Source organism: Heloderma suspectum, chromosome 12 (assembly GCF_057233095.1).
Source record: "Heloderma suspectum isolate Gila_16-S chromosome 12, 16-S_ref, whole genome shotgun sequence".
Classification (NCBI taxonomy): domain Eukaryota; kingdom Metazoa; phylum Chordata; class Lepidosauria; order Squamata; family Helodermatidae; genus Heloderma; species Heloderma suspectum.
The window spans coordinates 9,243,545-9,267,642 of record NC_139469.1 but is presented as its reverse complement, the minus strand read 5'-3'; the positions used below and the strand labels follow the sequence as shown (position 1 = coordinate 9,267,642).

At 43.1% G+C, this 24,098-nt stretch overlaps 1 protein-coding gene across 3 annotated transcripts in view; it reads right to left on the bottom strand.

Moving 5' to 3' along the window:
- SDK1 (sidekick cell adhesion molecule 1) overlaps positions 1-24,098 on the bottom strand; it is an 851,863-nt gene that overhangs the window by 236,211 nt on the left and 591,554 nt on the right. For all 3 annotated transcript variants that reach the window (XM_084818282.1, XM_084818285.1, XM_084818283.1), the window contains exons 15-16: positions 8,429-8,576; positions 7,189-7,329 (exon numbers count right to left, since the gene is read on the bottom strand). In XM_084818282.1, the coding sequence (XP_084674408.1) occupies positions 7,189-7,329; positions 8,429-8,576 (289 nt within the window). The remainder of the gene's footprint in view (positions 1-7,188; positions 7,330-8,428; positions 8,577-24,098) is intronic.

The window sequence follows — 24,098 nt, the reverse complement described above, 5'->3', positions numbered from 1 at the left end:
TTTGGAATTGGAATGTAAACTGACCTTTTCCAGTCTTGCAGCCATTGCTGAGTGTTCCAAATTTGTTGGCATATTGAATGCAGCACTTTAACAGCATCATCTTTTAGGATTTTAAATAGCTCAGCTGGAATACTGTCATCTCCGCTAGCTTTGTTGTTACTAATGCTTCCTAAGGCCCACTTGACTTCACTCTCGAGGATGTCCGGCTCAAGTTCAGTGACTGGACTATCATGGCTATCAAGGACATTACTGTCATGGCTATCAAGGACATTAAGATCTTTCCTGTATAGTTCTTCTGTGTATTCTTTCCACCTCTTCTTAATCTCATCTGCTTCTGTGAGGTCCCTGCCTTCTTTGTCCTTTATCATGCCTGTCTTTGCACAAAACATTTCCTTGAGATCTCCAATTTTCTTGAAGAGATCTCTAGTCTTTCCCATTCTGTTGTTTTCCTCAATTTCCTTGCATTGTTCATTTAAGAAGGCCTTCTTGTCTCTCCTTGCTATTCTCTGGAACTCTGCATTCAGTTGGATATATCTTCCCCTTTCTCCCTTGCTTTTTGCTTCCCTTCTTTCCTCAGCTACTTGTAAAGCCTCATCAGACAGCCACTTGGCTTTCTTGCATTTCTTTTTCTTTGGGATGGATTTCGTTGCTGCCTCCTGAACAATGTTATGGACCTCTGTCCATAGTTCCTCAGGCACTCTGTCTATCACGTCTAATCCCTGAAATCTATTCCTCACCTCCACTGTATATTCATCAGGGATATGATTTAGGTCATACCTGAACGGTTTAGTGGTTTTCCCTACGTTCTTCAATTTCAGCCAAAATTTTGCAAGAAGCAGCTCATGATCTGAGCCACAGTCAGCTCCAGGTCTTGTTTTTACTGACTGTATGGAGCTTCTCCATCTTTGGCTGCAAAGGACATAATCAATCTGATTTCGATATTGACTATCTGGTGACGTCCATGTGTAGAGTCGCCTCTTGTGCTGTTGGAAAAGAGTGTTTGCTATGATCAGCATGTTCTCTTGGCAAAACTCTATTAGCTTTTGTCCTGCTTCATTTTGTACACCAAGGCCATGCTTGCCTGTTATCCCGGTGATTTCTTGACTTCCTACTTTAGCATTCCAGTCCCCTATGATGAAAAGGACATCTTTTTTTGGTGTTAGTTCTAGAAGGTGTTGGAGGTCTTCACAGAACCGATCAACCTCAGCTTCTTCGGCATCAGTGGTTGGGGCATAGACTTGAATTACTGTGATGTTGAATGGTTTGCCTTGGATTCGTACTGAGATCATTCTATCATTTTTAAGATTGTACCCCAGTACTGCTTTTCCCACCCTTTTGTTGACTATGAGTGCTACTCCATTTCTTCTAAGGGATTCTTGCCCACAGTAGTAGATATGATGGTGACCTGAATTAAATTTGCCCATTCCTGTCCATTTTAGTTCGCTGATTCCCAAGATGTCGATGTTCAATCTTGCCAGCTCATGTTTGACCACCTCCAGCTTACCTTGATTCATTGATCTAACATTCCAGGTTCCTAAACAATATTGTTCTTTACAGCATCGGATTTTCTTTTCACCACCAGACACATCCACAGCTGAGTGTCCTTTCGGCTTTGGCCCAGCCGCTTCACTCTTTCTGGCGCTACTTGGAAATACCCTCTGCTCTTCCCCAGTAGGATATTGGACACCTTCCAACCTGAGGGGCTCATCTTCCGGCGTCATCTCTTTTAGCCTTGTGATACGTTCCATGGGGTTTTCTTGGCAAGAATACTGGGGAGGGTTGCCATTTCCTTCTCCAGTGGACCACATTTTGTCAGAACTCTCTGCCATGACCTGTCCGTCTTGGGTGGCCCTGCACGGCATAGCTTATGGCTTCACTGAGTTACGCAAGCCCCTTCGCCACAACAAGGCAGTGATCCATGAAGGGGATCCCTGTGGCTTGTTAATTTATCCCTAAATTAACAAGCCACAAATGTGGAAAAGTTTGGGTGACAAGGCAGGCCTTCCTAGAGTTTTCTTACTAAATGCTTTGAATGCTGCACAATGACAGGGAACATAGGGCTCATGCTGAAAATAGCAGTCCACGTCAAGTTTCCCCGACTGTCTGTGATGTTTATTCCAATTTATCCCATGTCCTGAAATCATTGGGTTTCTCTGGCCCTGCCAGAGGCAGCTAGTGAAATTGGGCAGGGGTGGGAAAATCACACTGCACTGATGTCAGGACACTGATTAAGTTGAACTAGACGTTATAGAAGGTGGGAATTTGATATGGGGGCTGCCATTTTGAGGAGCAGCTCTGTTTTCTTCATAATGTACAATTCCCCTCTCAAAATAGGCAATACCTGTCGCTGACAATACATTGCTATTTGTTGTTATAAATCCACACTTCAAAATATTAACTTGAAGTCTAGATGCAAGTCTATGGTTTTCTCTCTGTTCTCCCACACACATCCAGAGGGAAACCTGTTTTTCCTCTATTTTCTTGCTGATGAGAAGGCTGTAGGGGAGCCCAAGCTCTGTGGTTTAGCATATGCTTTGCATGTGGAAGGTCCCAGGTTTGATCCTTCATGGATCACTGCCTTGTTGTGGCGAAGGGGCTTGCGTAACTCAGTGAAGCCATAAGCTATGCCATGCAGGGCCACCCAAGACGGACAGGTCATGGCAGAGAGTTCTGACAAAACGTGGTCCACTGGAGAAGGAAATGGCAACCCTCCCCAGTATTCTTGCCAAGAAAACCCCATGGAACGTATCACAAGGCTAAACTTGAGCACACTCCGGGAGAGAGCACAGGACAGGAAGGCCTGGTGTGCTATGGTCCATGGGGTCACGAAGAGTCGGGCATGACTGAACGACTGAACAACAACAACAACAACAATCTCCAGTTGGTTTGTTTTTTAAGGATCGTCTAAGTACAGGGGTGGGGGACATTGGGCCCAAGGGCTGAATTGGCCCTGTGCAAAGATGTGGGCAGGGCCACATTCCAAAGTGGGTGAGGCCAGTGCTGTTATGCACCCTCCCTCCCTCCCTCCCTCCCTCCCTCCCTCTCTCTCTCTCTCTCTCACACACACACACACACACACACACAGACACACACACCATTCACCCACACATTCTCATACAGACACACCCAGACACATGCTGAGTTGGCTTCACTCACCCCTCACCTTTTGCATCAGGAAAGTGTAGAAGGAGTGGCTCTTGACTCAGCCTCCTTCATCCAGTCCTCACCTTTCCCATGAAGAAAGGAGAGGCAAATGAAGCCCCAAGGAAGTGCTGATTCAAGGTAGTGGGAGCTGCTCGAAGCAGCAGCTCCCCAGTGAACTGGCTTTGCTAGATTTTGCCATTCCCGTGCCTGGAAGCAGCAACACTCACTGAGTTGGGAGGGGGAGGGCCTTACTAGAGAGTTTCGCAGGCTGGATGGGGAGAGCTGGAGAGCCGAATTTGACCTGCAGAGATTCCCTGTCTCTGAACTAGCAGATCTTTGTCTGAGCCTCTAGAAAGCTGCTGCCAGTCTAAGATGCTGGCTGAGATGGACCAATGGTATGGTTTGCGAGAAGGCACCATCCTACATTGTGTGTGGTTTGTTCTTCTCTTTGCTTGCTTCTCTGAAAGCAGGCAGAGTGTGGAATGCTCCTGTGACAGTGCTGCTGGCTTCGTGATAAATCTTGGCCCTAAAAACACAGCATCTCCCTTCAGGGAAGAAGGAGAGCAGGCGATGGTCAGTTTGGAAATGTCATGTCCTTTTGTGTGTTTTCCTCACCATGAGCTTTGACAAATATCACAGCTGAAAGTCTGGTACATCTTCAGGTGCTATAGCAGTTGGACAGCAGAAAAGTGGTCTACTCCTGGGCCTGACAATGTCTGTGTCTGACAGGAACACAACACTTTGCTGGTCTCTAGCTTTAAATATACCGCTATAGAGTGTAAACTCCCAGCTGCATGCTTCAGTGAAGACTATGGCTGGGAACATACATACTGCTGCTGACAGTTGATGCTGTCAGAGAGCAACAAGAAGAAACTCACAACCTGTGCTGGAGCTAAAATGAAAGCAAGCTTTGGGGGCCTACTCTTTCATTAGCGAAGGCTGGCCTAGTAACAGACACAGCTTGCATGCAATGGGTCTTTCAAGGACAGGCTTAGACTGTTAAAGAGCAACATTTTAAGGTCAAGAAAAGCAAATAAGCAAGATTTACTAAAAAAAAATCACCATAGAGGACAAGAACACTGGGACTGGATTAGTTCAGAGCTACTCAGTCCTGTGCTGAGGCATGCAGTCCACTTCCTGTTCCAAGAATTCTGGCTTCAATTCTTCACCTAGGCCCTGGTATGAAATGCCATGATAGGCCAGTCACAGCTCCTTGGCTTGCCAGTGGAAGCCAAGGCTAGCCTGCCTTGAGGGGGAAAACAGCCGCTCTTACTGGCTCCAGTAAAATCAGCATTAGAATAGTTGTCTGATCACCACCCATTTGTCTGTGGCTCTGCCAGAAGATAGATATGCACACTTGGGTGTGATTTACACATTCATGCAGCTGAGCAGAGACCAGGATAGAACAAACTGCATACTGTAAGATAATCATTCAGAACTTTCCACACTTCATGCACATATTCTGTTCCCCAAGCATCCAAAATATATCTTCAGGTTGACTAGATAAGAACCACCACTGCCACTCTCTTTATTGGAGGTGGTTTGGAGAACGGAGCCGTTTTTTTTCTTTTTTTGCAAATTTTAATCCAGGTGACCTTACCTGCACTATATACAGCCAGCTGGAATTCACTCATTAAATCACACATATATTAATGCATTCTGGTAATTATGTGGCAACTTGAAACATTTTTTAAAATAAGATTAGTTGTCATAAACCATTACCACTGAACACGCTGAACTAGCACCAGTTATGTCAGTCAAAGTGGGAAAAGATATGAACACTGAAAGCAAATGTGTTATTGGGGACTGTTTTAATTATGGATTTTAGTTTTTTGTGTGTGTTGCTGTAAGTCCTGATGTAACAAAGTACATGACTCACTGGTTTTTAAAATACAAACAACAAACACCTTCATTCTACATGATACCTGATTCAAATGGCTAAGTAGTACCTGGCACTTCATTTCATTTCATTTATTATACTTCAGGCTTTCCAGTGCCCTTTTAATATTGTTTCTGCTTAACCAACAACACCTTCCTCAGAGCAAGAAAACTGTGCATCTAATGACAGTAAGAATTATATTAGTATCCTGCCCTTTCTCTAAGGAACTCTGGACAGTATCCCTACTTTTACATTTACAACAACCCCGTGAGGTAGGTTAGGCTGAGAGTTAGTGACTGGCCCAAGGTTACCCAGTGAGCTTTGCAGCTGAGCAGGGATTTGAACCTGGGCTGGCCCACCTAAGTCCAACATTCCCGCCACTACACCATACTGGCTCTGTAGGAAAGGTGTAGAGCGGCCTTCTCCAACCCGCTGTCCTCCAAATGTGTTGGATTACAACTCCCATCATCCCCAGCCAGCATGGCCAATCTCAAGCTTGGGGAAGGTTGGTGTAGATCATATGTAGTACATATCTATTAAGTGATCACTGGGGAAGAGCAAACTCCCCTGGACTCTCCTCAGAATGACCTGAAATTATTGAGCCAGATGGTTAAAAATTTGAAACAAAGCAATTCATTTTCCTGAGCACATCAGGAGGCAAACTGAAAGAGGGATGTGGTGTCTTTTCAAGGGCTACTGACTGAGTACTGACTTACTTCTCCTTCTTCCCTCCTACATCTACATCCAGGCTACTGCACAGTCAGGAAGGGTGAGGAAGGAGCTTTGGGGCTGGAGTGGGGAGACAAGGGAGACAGAAGTCAGGAACCCTTTGGCAGCTCTGATAGGGATGTCGGAGAATTTCTCCACGAATCTCCGGGAGGCCGAATGCCAACGCATTCGGCCCCCCGAAATTGGTGGGGAAATTCTCCGCCCCCCCACCCCTCCCGGGATGGGACTTACCTCGCGCGAATGTCTGTCGCGGCGGCGGGTCCCGGCGGCGGTTCAGCAGCGTTGCGGCGGCGGCCGGTCTTCCGACCGGCTGCCGCTGCCACCATTTCCAAGTAAAGTGTAAAAAAACAAAACAAAACGTGATAGGCTACGTAAAGATTTACGTAGCCTATCACGGCTAGATTTTCAAAGTCAACCGTGATAGGCTACATAAATCTTTATGTAGCCTATCACGGCTGACTTTGAAGAAAAGAATAAAAAGCGCGTACGCAAATGGCGGCGCCCATGGGCGCCACCATTTGCGTTCCTTATTTGGGCAAGGGTAGTCTACGTAAAGATTTATGTAGACTATGGCGAAAATAAGGGCAACGCAAATAGCGTTGCCCTTATTTTTTCCGTAGTCTACGTAAATCTTTACGTAGACTACCTGTGCCCAAATAAGGAACGCAAATGGCGGCGCCCATGGGCACCTCCATTTCCTTCCCCTTTTTTTTTCCCGGTCAGCGTTGCCCTTATTTAGCGCCATAGTCTACGTAAATCTTTACGTACACTACCCGTGCCCAAATAAGGAACGGAAATGGCGGCGCCCATGGGCGCTGCCATTTGTGTATGTGCTTTTCTTTCTTTTTTTCAGTCAGCCGTGATAGGCTACGTAAAGATTTACGTAGCCTATCACGGCTGACTTTGAAAATCTAGCCGTGATAGGCTACGTAAATCTTTATGTAGCCTATCACGCTGTTGTTGTTTTTTTTTTACACTTTACTTTTTTCTTTCTTGGCCGGGGAGACGGGGCGCTTCCCCCCCGGCCAGAATTTCGGCGGGGAGGGATGGGGTGCCTCCCCCCCGGCCAGAATTTTGGCCGGGAGGGGCGGGGTGCCTCGCCACCTGCCAAGAATTTCGGGGGGAGAACCAGAGCACCTCCCCCCCCCGAAAAAAGCTGCGGAATCAGGTAAGGGACTTTCATCCATCCCTACGATCCAAGCTGAAGAAGGGGAGAATCTTGAAAGGTCGCCTTTCCTTAGAGGCAAACTTTTGAGAATCTCAGAAGCTCAATTCCAAGCCAGGCTCAGGGGCAAATTCTGCAACATCTCTAATTACATCTTCAGTGAAAATAGGGCTGGTCTATTAACATGCTTTCTTTAAACTTTTATTTGCCTGGTGTCACAATGTCGGGTAATTCATCTCCATTTTACTCACAGGTTTAGTTCCAGACTTACCGTAGGACATACCCATGCAGAACCCCATTATGTTCACTTTCAGGAGGGGGCTGCCACTGAACCATAATGGACTGATTGGTCCGCCCACTCGCCACAACGTTTTTAGGCGGAGCACTCGGTGGTTCTTCGGGGAGCATCAATCTAGGTGGAAGTAAACACAAAGGAAACCGGTGAACACACCTCTGCTTACGTTTTTACTTAAAGGCAATCTAGCTTTGTATACAGAGGTCTAACAAGAAAGCAACACAGCTCAGTTGCTGTAGACATGCTTGAAATAGTTGTAACAAATCAACATAATAGAAAATCAGTTAAGCAAGCAACAAGGAAGACAGCTGCTGTGCTAAGCTCATTCTATCTGAATCATCCAGCTTGCTACGATCCGTTAAAAAGACTGCAAGCCTGAGTGAGTTCGCACGCTGGTGCCCAGAATCTGTAATTCTTTTCAAATTGTTTCCTTCAGATCTTTCCATCCACCTCCCCAAACATAAGATGTCCACATTTCCCTCCCATCCCATAACTATTTTGACCACAAAACCTCTTCAGTTCAAAGTCCACAGGAAGTTTCTGGCTCAGATAGAAGCATTTATGTATTTTACATCCAATGTGGTAGAGCCATCTTTTAATGTCCTATGCAGATGTATTCCAGAAGGGACAGATGAATGCCCAGGGAATATGTTGTAGCCATTACACAGTTGGCCCCTCAAATGGAGAACAAATACATGTGCTCACTCCATACTCATCTTGATATATAAAGACTTAAATGGCTGGCGCCAACATTCTTGAGAGCCTATCACCATTCAGAGGAAAACCGAAGAGTGCAGTGGGTAATTCATGAGAACTTAAAATAAACTTAATTTAGAAAATTAAGGGGGATATTGGGGTGAAGCTTTCAGTAGCAAAAGAATGAACATGGGATCCTTCCTGTGTCTCCCAGTCTGTGTTCATGCAATACACCTACCATCCCTTTCAACTCCCTGACATGTTTATTACACACACAAAAATGGGAAAAAATGTGCATGAGAATAATCTTTTGTGCTTAAACTATTCTGATAATAAGAGTGTGAGATTTCTGACCACAGCTTTCAGTGGTTTCGGAAAGGGGAATTACTAAGGAAGTCCAAACATGCTGACCATATCTACTGCAGTGCCATTGTTTTCGCAGTTCTAATTGGATACTAAATTTGTCCCCAGAGAAGTGTAATCAATCTGATATTCACAGAGGGTTTTCATTTAACTGTACCTGCTGGTTTCTATGCTGTGCTGGCCCCTGCCCACTTGGTTAACTGCGCATACTCTAAATTGGTAGGTACGGGCTGGTGTTAATCCTTTCACAGTGATGGTGGTCATCTTTGGATCAATGTCAGAGAGGTGCACTTTCCAGGGAGAATCTGACGGAGAGAAAAAGAATTTTAGTCATGAAAATTACATCAGACTAGTCTAGCACCCACTTTTTTCAAGTAGTCAGATCTGGATGAACCACAGGAAGCAACAACAGAGAACTCAATTATCTATCTATCTATCTATCTATCTATCTATCTATCTATCTATCTATCTATCTAATCTTCCTGTGTTGTTGTTGTTCAGTCGTTCAGTTGTGTCTGACTCTTTGTGACCCCATGGACCATAGCATGCCAGGCCTTCCTGTCCTCCGCTCTCTCCCGGAGTGTCTTCAAGTTCATATTCATTGCATCAGTGATGCTATCTAGCCATCTCATCCTCTGCCATCCCCTTCTCCTTTTGCCTTCAATCTTTCCCAGGATCAGGGTCTTTTCCAGTGAGTTTTCTCTTCGCATTAGGTGGCCAAAATATTGGAGCTTCAGCTTCAGGATCTGTCCTTCCAAGGAGCACTCAGGGTTCATTTCCTTTAGGATGGACTGATTTGACCTCCTTGCAGTCCAGGGGACTCGTAAGAGTCTTCTCCAGCACCACAGTTCGAAAGCATCAATTCTTCGGCGCTCAGCCTTCCTTATAGTCCAGTTCTCACAGCCATACATTACTACTGGGAAAACCATAGCTTTGATTAGACGGACCTTTGTCGGCAAGATGATGTCTCTGCTTCTTACTATGCTGTCTAGGTTTGCCATAGCTTCCCTCCCAAGGAGCAAGTGCCTTTTAATTTCATGGCTACAGTCACCATCTGTGGTGATCTTGGAGCCCAAGAAAATAAAATCTGTCACTGCTTCCATTTCTTCCCCTTCTATATGCCAGGAAGTGATAGGGCCAGATGCCATGATCTTAGTTTTTTTAATGTTGAGTTTCAAACCAGCTTTTGCACTCTCCCCTTTCACCCTCAACAAGAGGCTCTTTAGATCCTCTTCACTTTCTGCCATTAGGATGGTATCATCTGCGTATCTGAGGTTGTTGATAATTCTCCCGGCAATTTTAATTCTGACCTGTGATTCATCCAACCCAGCATTTCTCATGATGTACTCTGCATATAAGTTAAATAAGCAGGGCGACAATATGCAGCCTTGTCGTACTCCTTTCCCAATTTTGAACCAATCGGTTGTTCCATGTCTGGTTCTTCCTGTTGCTTCTTGACCCTCGTACAGGTTTCTCAGGAGACAGGTAAGGTGGTCTGGTACTCCCATCTCTTTAAGGATTTGCCACAGTTTGTTGTGATCCACACAATCAAAGGCTTTAGTGTAGTCAATGAAGCAGAAATAGACATTTTTCTGGAATTCTCTTGCTTTCTCCATGACGCAGCGAATGTTGGCGATTTGATCTCTAGTTCCTCAGCCTCTTCGAAACCCAGCTTGTACTTCTGGTAGTTCTCGGTTCACATATTGCTGAAGCCTAGCTTGTAGGATTTTGAGCATCACCTTGCTGGCATGTGAAATGAGCGCAACTGTGCGGTAGTTTGAACACTCTTTGGCGTTGCCCTTCTTTGGAATTGGAATGTAAACTGACCTTTTCCAGTCTTGTGGCCACTGTTGAGTGTTCCAAATTTGTTGGCATATTGAGTGCAGCACTTTAGCAGCAGCATCTTTTAGGATTTTAAATAGCTCAGCTGGAATACTGTCATCTCCACTAGTTTTGTTGTTAGTAATGCTTCCTAAGGCCCACTTGACTTCACTCTCTAGGATGTCCGGCTCAAGTTCAGTGACCCCACTATCATGGCTATCAGGGACATTCAGATCTCTCCTGTATAGTTCTTCTGTGTATTCTTTCCACCTCTTCTTAATCTCATCTGCTTCTGCTAGGTCCCTGCCTTCTTTGTCCTTTATCATGCCCATCTTTGCACAAAATGTTCCCTTGAGATCTCCGATTTTCTTGAAAAGATCTCTAGTCTTTCCCTTTCTATTGTTTTCCTCGATTTCCTTGCATTGTTCATTTAAGGCCTTCTTGTCTCTCCTTGCTATTCTCTGGAACTCTGCATTCAGTTGGATATATCTTCCCCTTTTTCCCTTGCTTTTCGCTTCTCTTCTTTCCTCAGCTACTTGTAAAGCCCCATCAGACAGCCACTTGGCTTTCTTGCATTTCTTTTTCTTTGGGATGGATTTCGTTGCTGCCTCCTGAACAATGTTATGGACCTCCGTCCATAGTTCCTCAGGCACTCTGCCTATCACGTCTAATCCCTGAAATCTATTCCTCACCTCCACTGTATATTCATAAGGGATATGATTTAGGTCATACCTGAGTGGTTTAGTGGTTTTCCCTACGTTCTTCAATTTCAGCCAAAATTTTGCAAGAAGCAGCTCATGATCTGAGCCACAGTCAGCTCCACGTCTTGTTTTGACTGACTGTACAGAGCTTCTCCATCTTTGGCTGCAAAGGACATAATCAATCTGATTTCGATATTGACCATCTGGTGATGTCCATGTGTAGAGTCGTCTCTTGTGCTGTTGGAAAAGAGTGTTTGCTATGATCAGCGTGTTCTCTTGGCAAAACTCTATTAGCCTTTGTCCTGCTTCATTTTGTACACCAAGGCCATGCTTGCCTGTTATCCCGGTGATTTCGTGACTTCCTACTTTAGCATTCCAATCCCCTATGATGAAGAGGACATCTTTTTTTGGTGTTAGTTCTAGAAGGTGTTGTAGGTCTTCACAGAACCGATCAACCTCAGCTTCTTTGGCCTCAGTGGTTGGGGCATAGACTTGAATTACTGTGATGTTGAATGGTTTGCCTTGGATTCGTACTGAGATCATTCTATCATTTTTGAGATTGTACCCCAGTACTGCTTTTCCCACCCTTTTGTTGACTATGAGTGCTACTCCATTTCTTCTAAGGGAATCTTGCCCACAGTAGTAGATATGATGGTCACCTGAATTAAATTCGCCCATGCTTGTCCATTTTAGTTCGCTGATTCCCAAGATGTCGATGTTCAGTCTTACCATCTCATGTTTGACCACCTCCAGCTTACCTTGATTCATTGATCTGACATTCCAGGTTCCTAAACAATATTGTTCTTTACAGCATCGGATTTTCTTTTCACCACCAGACATATCCACAGCTGAGTGTCCTTTCGGCTTTGGCCCAGCCGCTTCACTCATTTTGGCGCTACTTGGAAATACCCTCTGCTCTTCCCCAGTAGGATATTGGACACCTTCCGACCTGAGGGGCTCATCTTCCGGCGTCATCTCTTTTAGCCTTGTGATACATTCCATGGGGTTTTCTTGGCAAGAATACTGGAGTGGGTTGCCATTTCCTTCTCCAGTGGACCACATTTTATCAGGACTGTCCACCATGACCTGTCCATCTTGGCTGGCCCTGCACGGCATAGCTTATGGCTTCACTGAGTTACACAAGCCCCTTTGCCACAACAAGGCAGTGATCCATGAAGGGGATCTTCCTGTATCCAGTTGCTACTGGCATTTCCATCGTCTGTTGATTTGTTTAGTCTTATCTTTCAACATCACCCATCATGTTGTGTAGCACCAAGTCCCACAGAGGAAAGCATAAAAATATTCAAAGAAAAACTTCCTATTCATGATTTACAAATGAGGATGATCAACAGACCAAAGGTTTCTTACAACTCACTCCATAAATCCATTAAGCCAGGGCACTTGGCACACCAATTTAGCCTCATTGGTTCTGGTTTAATTACTATGAAGACAGAGCTGTTACACCCCAATGCTAAACACATTTACTGAGAGGAAGCAAACTCATTTCGAATCAATGGCCCTTGCTTGCAAGTAAATGTTTTTAGGATTGGGCTGTTAGTCAATTAATAGTCTTGCTTTCAGCCTATTAATCAAATGCTTAGCTGATTAAAATAAATATGGAAGTAGCTCAATAATGGGGATACTCTGAAGATATTTAATGAAGGTAAGGGATTCTCTTGACTTCAACAACATAGATATAATTTATTCTTTGGATAAACTGTCTTCTCTTTTTCACTTGGACAGCTATGTTTACATCAATGGCATCGTTAGCAACAAACACCTTTGCATAGAAGGACAGACTAAAGTCCAATTAAAATCCACCTTGTAATCCCTTGTAATTATTTCATATACCTCTATCACGTCCTTTCTTAGCTGTCCTTTTCTAAGTTGAAGAACTTTAATCTTCTTAGGGATGTTTTCTGACATTACCTCTTAATGATACGAGTGCCCTTTTTCAAGTCATGCCTATTCACAGAGGAATTTGAAAATGTAATATAGGAACCAGAATTCGTGTGTTTATCTCTGCGTTAACCTACACATACAGCAAAATTTTGAAAGCAGTTCAGAAGTTCACAGTCTTTTTCGGGGGGGGGGGGATATATTTATATTATAAACACAAAGTGGTTTATGCAATTTAAATCTAACTATTTCCCCAAAATAATCCTGGGAATTGTTTGATGCAGATGAAGATACTGTTCTATTAATGACTCCCTATCCTAAATTTCCGGAAGACCAAAGCTGAATCATTCATCCTTTAGCCCTGTGCATGACACAGTCCTGATCGCTTTGAGCCAAAAGCAGAATGGTACTCACAGCAAACAGAGATGATTGCACAACCAAGCAACACTTATTTTGCTTTCTAGATGGATGCATGTCATGAAGGGAACTTGCATTTTCAAAACCTAGTATGAAAAGCTGTCAGTATAATCTTCTTTGTGGAAGGCATCCAGTTCCACTAGTTGATTTTGTTATCTTTTGCCATAATCTCACTCCTAGAATTGTTACTTAAAATTGTAATTTCATTCCCAGGATACCCACTTGATGCCACATCTTTCTCTTTTCCTTTGTATCTCAGTTCAAAATCCACTTCTTCCTTATAGTCTTTGGCATAACTCTCATCTCATTTAGCTCTCATCTCCAGCTGCAACTGCATTTGTTTTATTCGTTCCTTGAAAGAAATGCTTTTACTCATGGGAATATGGTTAAAGGCTAGTAAAAAATACTATATACACACGCACGCACACAGAGAGACCGATTTATACCAAGAGATTAAAATACCCTCTATAGTATATATTATTTCCTGCCCACTTTTTAAACAGTCTTTTAAAATTCCTGCCAAATGTGAAAATCGTTTTGACCTGGCAACAGTTCTTTTAACTCCTGCAAGAGGAACTTCCAAGGTAAGTTTCTCTGTGGTAGAAGAAGAAGCTTCCCCTGTCAGTCCACATGGTTAAGCAGATTGAACATTTCTCTACTGAAAAGGGATGTTGCACATGTCACTGCATAATAAATAAAACCTTTATTCATTAACATTTTAATAAAGGAGGAAATGAGCATGATAAAGACAGATGGGCTGTGTATTTCTCATCCCATCTGTTTGGCAGTCCATTTACAGCACCACACCCAGTAGCTCTGGCTGAAGGACTATAATGAAATTCACAGCTACTCTGGAATATCTTCCTCCCCCAACTTTCGCGCAGGTATGGAACAGTGACTTTCTGAGCCAATTTGGCTCATCGCCACAAGCCTTGAGAAAGATTTTGCTGGAGTATCTGTATGCCTGGAAGTGTGTATGTGTTTTACTTGCATTTAGAAAGTTATTTGGCCTGAACATTTCTGAAGGTGAATTCTCCAAAGTAAGATAGCATTGGTGGCAGTTCTGTAAGCTATCCCACTGTCAGTCTGTGTGTTTCAAACACTGAGTTTCTTTACTCCCTGCAAATTTGCAGAGGGGTGGAAACAAGAAATATATTGGAAATAGAATATGCTGTCTCCTTTCCATCCAGGATGGTGTTTGTTATTAATAGATTAAGAGGGAGCAAATATGGAGGGTTGGGGAGTTATTTATTTTCTTGAGGTCAGAAGGTGCCCTCCACTTTCATGGATTGCTGTAAAAGGAACAAGAATGGTTTACCTATTCAGGAGACATTGACTAAAGTAGGCTTCCTTCACCCTCACCTTCCTGACTGGATCACAATGAGACCTGTCCAGGAAGCAATGCTATCCTGATTCCAAATTAACTTTCAGTGATTTCACTGCATAGTCAAAACTGATTAGCTGTGTAGTATTGTTGAGATGTCATCATATTCACCACATGCTCCCCCACTGGTTGAAATCACATCGCAAAGGAGAAGTAAGCTCCAAGTAAGTTGCAGGGAGGGTGGGAATGACACCATAGCAGCAGCAGTTCAAAGGAACAAGGTTGTGAACTGGTGTGAAAAAGGCCAAGATTCTCAGCAGTAGGGGGTTTTCATGAGACATTTCATGCCCCTTGAAAGCAACAGTCTTCACAAAAAGGGTCAGAGTGTGGCAATATTTTCTAGAGCTCCAGAACCTAACTGATTTTTAAAATGGGTTAGGGTATTTTAGAAAATGTTTTTATTGTAGAATTTTATTGTTTTATTGTATGTTGTACATCGCCCAGAGTGGCTGGGTGACCAGCCAGATGGGCGATTAATAAATTAAATAATAATAAATAAATACATTTTTAAAATGTAAAACAGCATTTGTTTGAAGGGGTGGGGGGAGATAACAGCTCATTTTATGTTCCATTCCCAGATGACAAAGATGCTGTCTAAACAGAGCTCAGTCACATCCAGGCATCTAACTAGGTCTTGTATTGCTGTCCCTTTGTGGTCACTATGATGAACTCATAATGGTGTGTGATAATGAAAAGAAACTACACAAAACGTCCAACGATCTGGGGGAACTTCACATCAACATATAATCACTGATTCAGTGTGTTATTGACTAGCAAAAAAGCAAGTTAACGTCTTCTGGGGGACACTGCTAGCTGAGCTATGGAGACTGCATATTTTAGTTACTCAAAATATATTTTATTATAACAGGTTTTGTGTGGAGAAGGCTGATTTCTGGGATACTAAGAATGAGGAATATTAGCAGAGGCTATTGCTTGTAAAGGAGTTCATTGAAGCCTGAAAACTTGCAGAAAGCCATCAACAAAAAAGCTGGCCTGACAAAAGATCTCACCTTATCTGTGATAGCTGAGATTCAATGATGTGTGCACACCAAATCCATCTGGATTCATTGGATTGAGGGGGGGTTTCCCTAGTAAATCACACTACTAAACCAAATAGCTGCTTTCTAAACACTCCTGGAAAAGTACTGGAAGATAAACAACACAATCAACACAAATAGTTGTACATGCCTGCAGATCAAAGCCTTTGCCTTGGTAATGTCTGAGCCCACCCAAACTGATGCCACTGTCAGGTTGTATGCATAATTTTCAGTTGTCCCCACATACGAGAAATGTTCTATACAGGTAACTCGGTTCTGTGAAGCTTGTTTTTCCCTTTCCCTCCTTGGTCTTGCAACATCCCATCTGCTGAGGGTTCCTTGGTTTCTACAGGGCACACATCTTCTTCTGTTCTTGTGGCCATAGTGCCAAATATTGGGGTTCATTCACACATGCACATACATCACTATTGTACTTGATTGTTGTATACTTGATGACTAGGAGCTAAATGAAGGAACAGATTCCACTGAAAAGTATCATGCAAGCTGAAATGAAAGTCCTATCTGTGTGGTGTTTTCTTGGAGATGGCCAGTTCATACATGCATGCCATCAGCTGATGTTATTTGCAGTTGACCAATGATGGACATGCATGTGAGAACCAAATTGGAGATCACTGGAGTAAGAAACATGAGCACACACATTAGCAAGAACAAACATTTATCAGCACAAAATGTAGTCACTGTAATATTATATGTGATGTGAACTGCTTGTAACTCTCTAAAGAGCTATGTAAATGGCAAGTATTATAATGATTGTTAAAATGTGATGTATTGCAATCCTCAGAACACATAGTTTTCAATGAAAGCAACAGAGGAGAGCTTGATTTCCAAGTAAAAATGTTGAGCACCAAGGTGTGGGAAAGTTACTGACTGTAAGAACTGAAGGAGACCCAATGCTATGTGATAGACAAATAGAATACAGCAAAGACAGTCATTTCTCCATCTCAGTGTATAAAGCATAGATGGCTTCTTGCACCACTTTTCATTTGCTTTCTACAGATGTCCTCTTATGATTCAAAAGAACATTTGTTGTGCCGGTGTCCAAAGTATATGACAAAAATGAATGGGAAGCAGAAACAAAGGCCAGCCTGAATTAATAAGCAGTCTGAAGGAGTTTAATCAAGAAAATGGAAGAGCAGACACTAACTAGAATGCTGAATGTCCATAAATGAGCTAATTGTCACCAGTTTGTTTCCTAGAGCAATTCTGTTTCATTTGTTTACCGCAAGCGTAAACACCACTCGAGAGTGCTTAACCCAAGCCGTTCGATCTAGTGAACAGTTTGATTCAACAACGGAGCCTATTAATCTCTCCAGCAGCTTAGGGTTGTGCTCTGTTTATACGCTGCATCTGTAGAATACTTTATTTATTCTTTTCTCCTTCTCCTGGTAGAAGATAAAAGATCTGGCAGGAAGAGAGATTAAACTGAAAACTAATATAAACGAACCCTATTCATCTCCTGGGCACTCTGCTTTGCACAGAAAAAAAGTGGTTTGAGGGGGAAGATTTGCTTTCTCATGGAGCCAAGGACTGAGCAAGTTCGCAGAGTACCTTTAAAATTTAAATAGCAAACCTTCTCTTGACAATCAAACTAAACCTTTTCAAAGGCTGCTCCTCCCTTAAGCATATACCAAAAAGGCTGAATAGCAAAGCCGCTTGTTCCACAGCATAAAAAGGACAAGAGACTTCCATATGCTAGATCATTTTTTTTGCCCTTTTCTACCCTGCTTCCAGAATAGGAAACATTCCATAAAAATGTCAACACCCATTTTCCCTTCCTTTGGGGATTACTGTCACATGCCTGGCCCAGAAAGCCTGGAGAAGCTCCGCGGCAGTGACAACAGATGCACTGGGTCAAGCTATTAAATAAGCCTCCATTATACTGAACAGACAGTACTAATCTTTCATTTTGCATAGGCTTCCCTAGAATACATTCTCAGGCTGTGCTTGTTCTCTCTTTGGCTGCAACTGACACTGTCTCAAATAACTTCAATTTTCAGTTGTCATTTTTCAAAAATATAATGCCCTGCTATGGATGGATACAATTTGATATGATGTTCAAGTCCCTAGAAACAAATATTTGCCATCTACCATGCTGGGGCACATTTGTGGGTCACCTCAAGATTTGAGATGTAGACAAGGTAGCCGACTGAGGTCCATTTGATCAGGGTGTGACCACCAGGACTCTTCCATGCTCTGCTCCCATGTGCCATCTTTGTTTCTGCCTCTTGCTGCCTCTTCTAGGAGTGTCATGAGTGCTCGTCTGAGCCTGGCTCCGATTTGAATTCTCTGGGTGCTTGGAAGTTGTCCCAAAGGACAGACAGGCTTTTAAGACCACCCTGAAAGGCCAACCCCTTCTCCTGCTCAGATCAATATCCAGGTTGGAGAAGGGACTCCACCCTCAAAATCCCATTCCCAGCCTCCCTTTTACTCTTTTAAAAATAGATATGGTGCAGTGGCACCACCACCAAAGAGATAGTGAGGAAGAAGGAGGATTTTGCAATGTCCCTTGACATGGCTTCACCTCCCAAGAGGCATTGCTCTGAAAACCTGACATGTTCTGCAGCATGCCAAGACAACAGAGAAGGAGGGGAAAGGGGAGAGAAAATTCTCCTTCCTCCCCACTCTCTCCTTAATGCTGCCACCATCATGCTGTAATGATTTTAAAATTGAGTAAATGAGGAGGGTGCTTTGGAGAGGTCAGGTGGTGCTGGGGCTTCATTCCCCAAGCCCCACAAATTGGCTCAAGAAATTAGCTGATTTCTCTAGGATTTAAAAAAAAAAGAAAATCAGCTAATTTTTGGATCAAGCCTGAGCAGGGGAAATTGGGTGTGTTTGTCCATCCTTAGTCTTTCCTGCTGCTGGAGAAGTCTAAGCAAAAGTTGGGGGTTGGCAGCCAAAATGTACGGTCACCTTTAAGGATGCAAGAACAGATCAACTATCAATGGTAACTGCAAAAGAGTAAAAAATGCCACAAAATGATTTCCTAGTATGACAAGGTTGTTCTGAATGATGTTGAAGGGAGAAGAAAACACTCAGGATACAGCATTTGTGGGTTTATCCAATGTTAGTCCTACTTTGAGTAGACCCATTGAAATTAATAGGACTTCAGTTGGACTAATATTGGATACAACCCACTGGATACAACCTATGGCAAGAATTTCTTGCTACTTTGATAAAGTCATTTACGGGCAGCACTGCTAATGGAATACATCTCTCTAGGTTTTGGAATACAAAGGACAGCACGATCCCTAAGATGAGAGAGAGAGAGAGACAAGAGAGAGACAAAAAAGAAACACACTCTGGAGGCTTCCAAATGAGGCTTTTATTGTGCCTCAATTACTCTGCCTCATTCATGGAATTGTACGGGGAGTCCAGGGGTTTGGGGCTCTAGTTATAAAAGTTTGTGGGCCGCTAAAGATGGGACTATCTTTGGGGTGTGAAGGCTGCTGTATTCCTTTAACACTGCAGACTTTAATGCGGACATCTGCCAGGGGAGACACCTTTTCTCTGCTGCCTAGAAACAACCAGGAGGGGAGTTACTGTAAGGATGAGGGTGGACATTCTTGGCTCAGGATATGGCACTCTGGTGAGAGGAGATTCTCTTTCTGTTACAGTAGGTTGGGCTGTTCTTTGATGTGCCTTGTAATTATTATGCCTTTTCTTTTGGGGCTAGAGTTGGGATCCTAGTGTGTGCAAGTGGGTGTCTTATCGGGACAAAAGTGATGATTCTAGGGGGACATCTTGGCTGTGTTTGCATATAATGATACAGTCTGCTTGGTTAGAGGCTGTTGTTAAGGGTAATTCAGTGTTGTTAGTTTTATCTCGTCCTCTTTCACTGCTAGTTTTATGTAACTGAGCTATCTTATTGTTGCATCTCTTAATATGAACTGTTGCATGATTTGTTTAATGTGTGGGTATAATGTCGATATTACTGGAATTGGACATGGTGAACTTTTGATAATGTTTTAAATGAATTGTAATTGTTGAAATGTCAAAGTTATATTGTAGTGTATTTTTATTTGCAATGGTTATTGTACTTAAATGGTCTTTTCTGTGAACTGCTTTGAGCACAAAATATCTGTGGAAAATGTGGTATATAAATACTGATTATGACTAAGATGGAGATGGAAGGAAACATTTGGAGGCGGGCCTCCAGGGAGGCAGGTGCTCTTACAGAAACCTTTATTGTGATACATATAACCAAAACTACAGTGAACCATGGGCTCTTTGCTTAATTTTCATTACTTCTTCCATTTCTCTCTATTCTTAGCTAGGGGAACATGGATACTCCTATAGGGTTCTCAGGGAACCTACAAAGCAGGTACCCCTGTGCATCTCATATTGTTTAAACTAAGCTTCTATAAGATAAATTTCCACCAGATTATACCCATACTGAATATTGACAAGTGAAACAACAACAAAAATCTGATTTCTGCCCTTTTGATAACTGGGGTTTTTGCATATGTGTGTTCTGCATCATTGCTTTCTCACTGCTGCACCTCATATTATGTGTTCCTTTTTCTTAATGAAATTATAGTGAAGGAAAGGCATTTAAACCTACATGAGACCAAGTGATCGGCCTGTCATCTATGCAGCATATAATTTGTCTCCTTAATTTAGACTTGCTAAAGTGTACCTTCTTCAACTGTTCTTCAGCAACATGTGCCTATATTATGAATTCTTTCTCAGACTGTACAGAATTTCTCAGATTGCACAGAATCTGCAATGTATGCTAAAGTTATTAGGAAGCCATTCAGTCCTTAGCAATCCAAGGGGGGAAACAATGAACAAATACAAGACACTGCTTGGCAACAGATATATTATAAAATCAAACTCGTTCCTGATGAAAAACCCAAACAGTATTAAAACTCCACAGCATCATGTCTGCGAATACACCCTTGGCAACAGAAAAATCACACGTAGGTTACAAGAAGCTTTTATCTGCATAATAGCAAGCATGGATTAGGATGCCTAACACATATTGTGCCGCAGCTAACAGTTAAAAAGCTACAAATGCAAGCAAACAAGCTTGTGGAAAACATATGTTAAAGACTGGTGAGAGTTTAAATACAGAACAAGGCACCTTGTGCCAGGAAAAACAACAGTAACCCACAAGGAGAGACAACGAAAGCAAACATCTATAGAAAGAATGGGGGCATTGCATGTAGGAGAGAAAAGCAATGCCGATTGTGTGTAATATCAAGTAGAGCTCCATGCAAGAGTGCTGGCAAGTAAAGCCTGACATGACATCTACCCTAGTGTATAGCACAAATGCATATTTATTATTGTTGTTGTTGTTATTTTTTACATTTATATCCCACCTTTCTTCCTCCAAGGAACCCAAGGTGGCATACATAATCCTCCCCCTCCTCTGCATTTTACCCTCACAACAACAGCCCTGTGAGGTAGGTTGGGCTGAGAGTCTATGACTGGCCCAAAGTCACCCAGTGAGCTTCTATGGCCAAGTGGGGACTAGAACCTGGATCTCCAAACTCCCAGTCCAACAGTCTAGCCACTACACCACACTGGCTTATTGCCTCTGATACTGGAGGTAGCATAGAGCCATCAGGATTCATGGCCAGTGAGCCCTACCCTCCATGAGTTTGTCTAATTCCCTCTTAAAGTCATCTAAATTGGTGGCCATTACTATGACTTGTGGTAGCGAATTCCATGGTTTGCATGTAGGAGAGAAAAGCAATGCCGATTGTGTGTAATATCAAGTAGAGCTCCATGCAAGAGTGCTGGCAAGTAAAGCCTGACATGACATCTACCCTAGTGTATAGCACAGGGGACAGGAAATCCATAACAGCATGCTTAAAATGAAAGCACTAATCCCACGCTTGAATTGCATGTTTCCAAAGATTTTCTTCTTTTACACAAACACACACACTTTTCAGTTGTCCCTACATATTTTTCTTGTGCCGCTGGTATGTCTTCAAATATGATGACTGAAGACACAAAGAAAGGAAGTGCTCCCATATTCCTCCAGTCATATGCACTTTTCATAGCAAGAAATAATATTTAAATGCATTGAGGAAAATGCAAGATGGCAGCTAGGAACCTCAGGCTTGTATATTAGGAATGCAAATGGCAAACCATATAAGACCATGATCTACCCTTTGCATATATACCCACAAAACACAGTGCTTAATTTTTCTACTTCCTCTGATTAATGGTATTAAAATGGACTTGGACTCCAACAACTAAGAGTCATTCCATATATTGTGCAGAATGAGATTGAGATGGTGGAATTCTGGATTGTTCTACTGCAGAATTTGGGTGGGGACTTGTATTTTTGAATGCTTCTGAATGTTAAGAATCCCTGTGTGCAGTAAACTAGCACATCAGGGCCAAAACGTTAGCACAGGGAGGTGTTGCTGATGTTGTTTGACATAGGGGAGCACACAAAAATACAACATGCCCATGAAGTGGCACCATACAGAATTCTACCAACTCATTCTGCCTACTGTATAGAATGACTCTCTGTGAATGGTGGTCATTTTGCAAAATTATTTGTACCCTCTTTCCTCATATCCTAGGTAGGCTTCATCTGTCCCATGGGAATCACCGATTATAGCTGTGTTCTCCTGCAAAGGCTAAAATGCAGAAGTAGCGAAACAGGCTTTGAAATGACTGTTGGGAATGGGATAAGCCCTGTTGGTCAGACACTGCCACCGAGTCTGGACTGAGTCAGGGAGGGTCTGTTGCTGAGTCCTACAGCTTTTGCTTTGCATGCAAAAGGTCCCAGATTTGATCCCGGAATATCCAGTTAGGGCTAGCAAAGAATCCTGCCTCAACCCCTGGAGAGCTACTGCCAGTCAGTGTTGACAATACCGGGCTAGATGGACCCATGGTCTGACTCAGTATAAGGCAGCTTCCTATGATCTCCTGTTTTAGGATGGCAATTCTAAAACATCTCCCAGGATGACATTTATGAAGCCTGGAAGCTACGTCACCACATGGTGGCCCATACTGTTGTCCATCCATCCCAAAGTATGGAGGATCTGAATGGGATGTCTGAATGGAGCCTCGATGCCTCCACTGTATGGACTTGATGCACAGACAGCATCTTCAACCCATCATTTTCTATGTATAATTTGCTATTTACCATTTATGTCGTATGTGTTGTGCAAAGTGTTTTAAAGTCTTCACTTCACTGAGCCTTACAGTAACCCTATGATGTATGACACTGACAATCATTCCTTATTTTACATGTGCTGAACCCAAATCAAGATATAACAGTTTGCCTGAGGCCACCAAACAGGCAATCCAGAAGCAGAAGCCAGACTTCAGGTCAGAGGCTGGCACCCTTTTGATTCATCCAAAAGGGCACCCCCAAATTATTAGGGTATTCTAACTAAATGAAAGGCACTCCAACTCCAGCTCTCACTTCCTGGGCTGTGTCTCCTTTTTGTTTGTGTTCTTACAGATACAAAGCTTAGTGAAGTACATGTATCTGATATGCACTGAGACCTTGCCTGTGGTAGATTACAATGCCATCAGCTAAAATCATCGGATTTGTCTGACAGCATGTGAGAATTCAGAAAATCCCCTCGTACTCTCCAGGAATATTGAAGCAACTTCTGTAGCATGTTATCAGATCTCTGCTGAGCTTCTTACGGATTTTTAGAGGTGAATTACAGTATTTTCCAGCTGACAGTGTCATCCCTATTTCCAGGACAGACTCCTGCAAAGCTTGATATTCTGGATTATATCTGAAGGCCACTCAAAACTGCATGGACAAGCCCACCTTTCTAGCCACTGAATATTGTAGTTGCATTTATATTCTGGAGTGTGCCTACTGAGAACGGCCAGAGAAACAACAAGGTGACTTAAGTACATGGCAGGGCCTATGACTATAAAAGGTTATGGGCCCTGCCTGCAGCAGACCCAACATAAAAACTAGGAAGTATGTAGCTTTGCCAAATTTAACATTTAAGTAAATGCATGCTTCTCCATTTGCTATGAAACTCTGCAGATCTGAAGGAGGAAAACCTCCATTGAAACGTGTGTATGTGTAAGAGAGAGAGGGAGGGAGAGTAAAAAGGGATCAAATGGGCAGAAGGGGGAAAGGCTCAAAGGTATGAACAAAGGCTGCCTCCTTGGAACTTAAAGATTCCCCTTTTATCTGTCAATCTGCTACTGAATCAGGGGATGAAGTATTTGCTGCTTCTCCAGTCTATTCCGCCATCACCCCAATTCTTTTGTTCATCCCCTCCCCTGCCTGCTGCTGGTAGCAGGACTCCAGATGTTCCATGAAGATGTTGGGGAAGAGGACAGATGAAAGCACCATAGTAGGGGGAATTAGCAGGAGAAGCCATGCTCACCTCATCTCTTGGTTGAGAGCAGCAGATGTAAAGGTAAATGGAGTATCTCCAAGTTGCAAGCACTAACCCAAGGTGACACCTTACATGGACCTGTGAGACAGTGTGCCACTGAATTTTAGAGGAAGGGAAAGAAAGGGCTTTTGATGGAGCATGCATGGACAGTGAAGAAAGGCAGATGGGTCAGTGCTTAGAACATTTACTTGGGCTCTGGTGCTAAGGG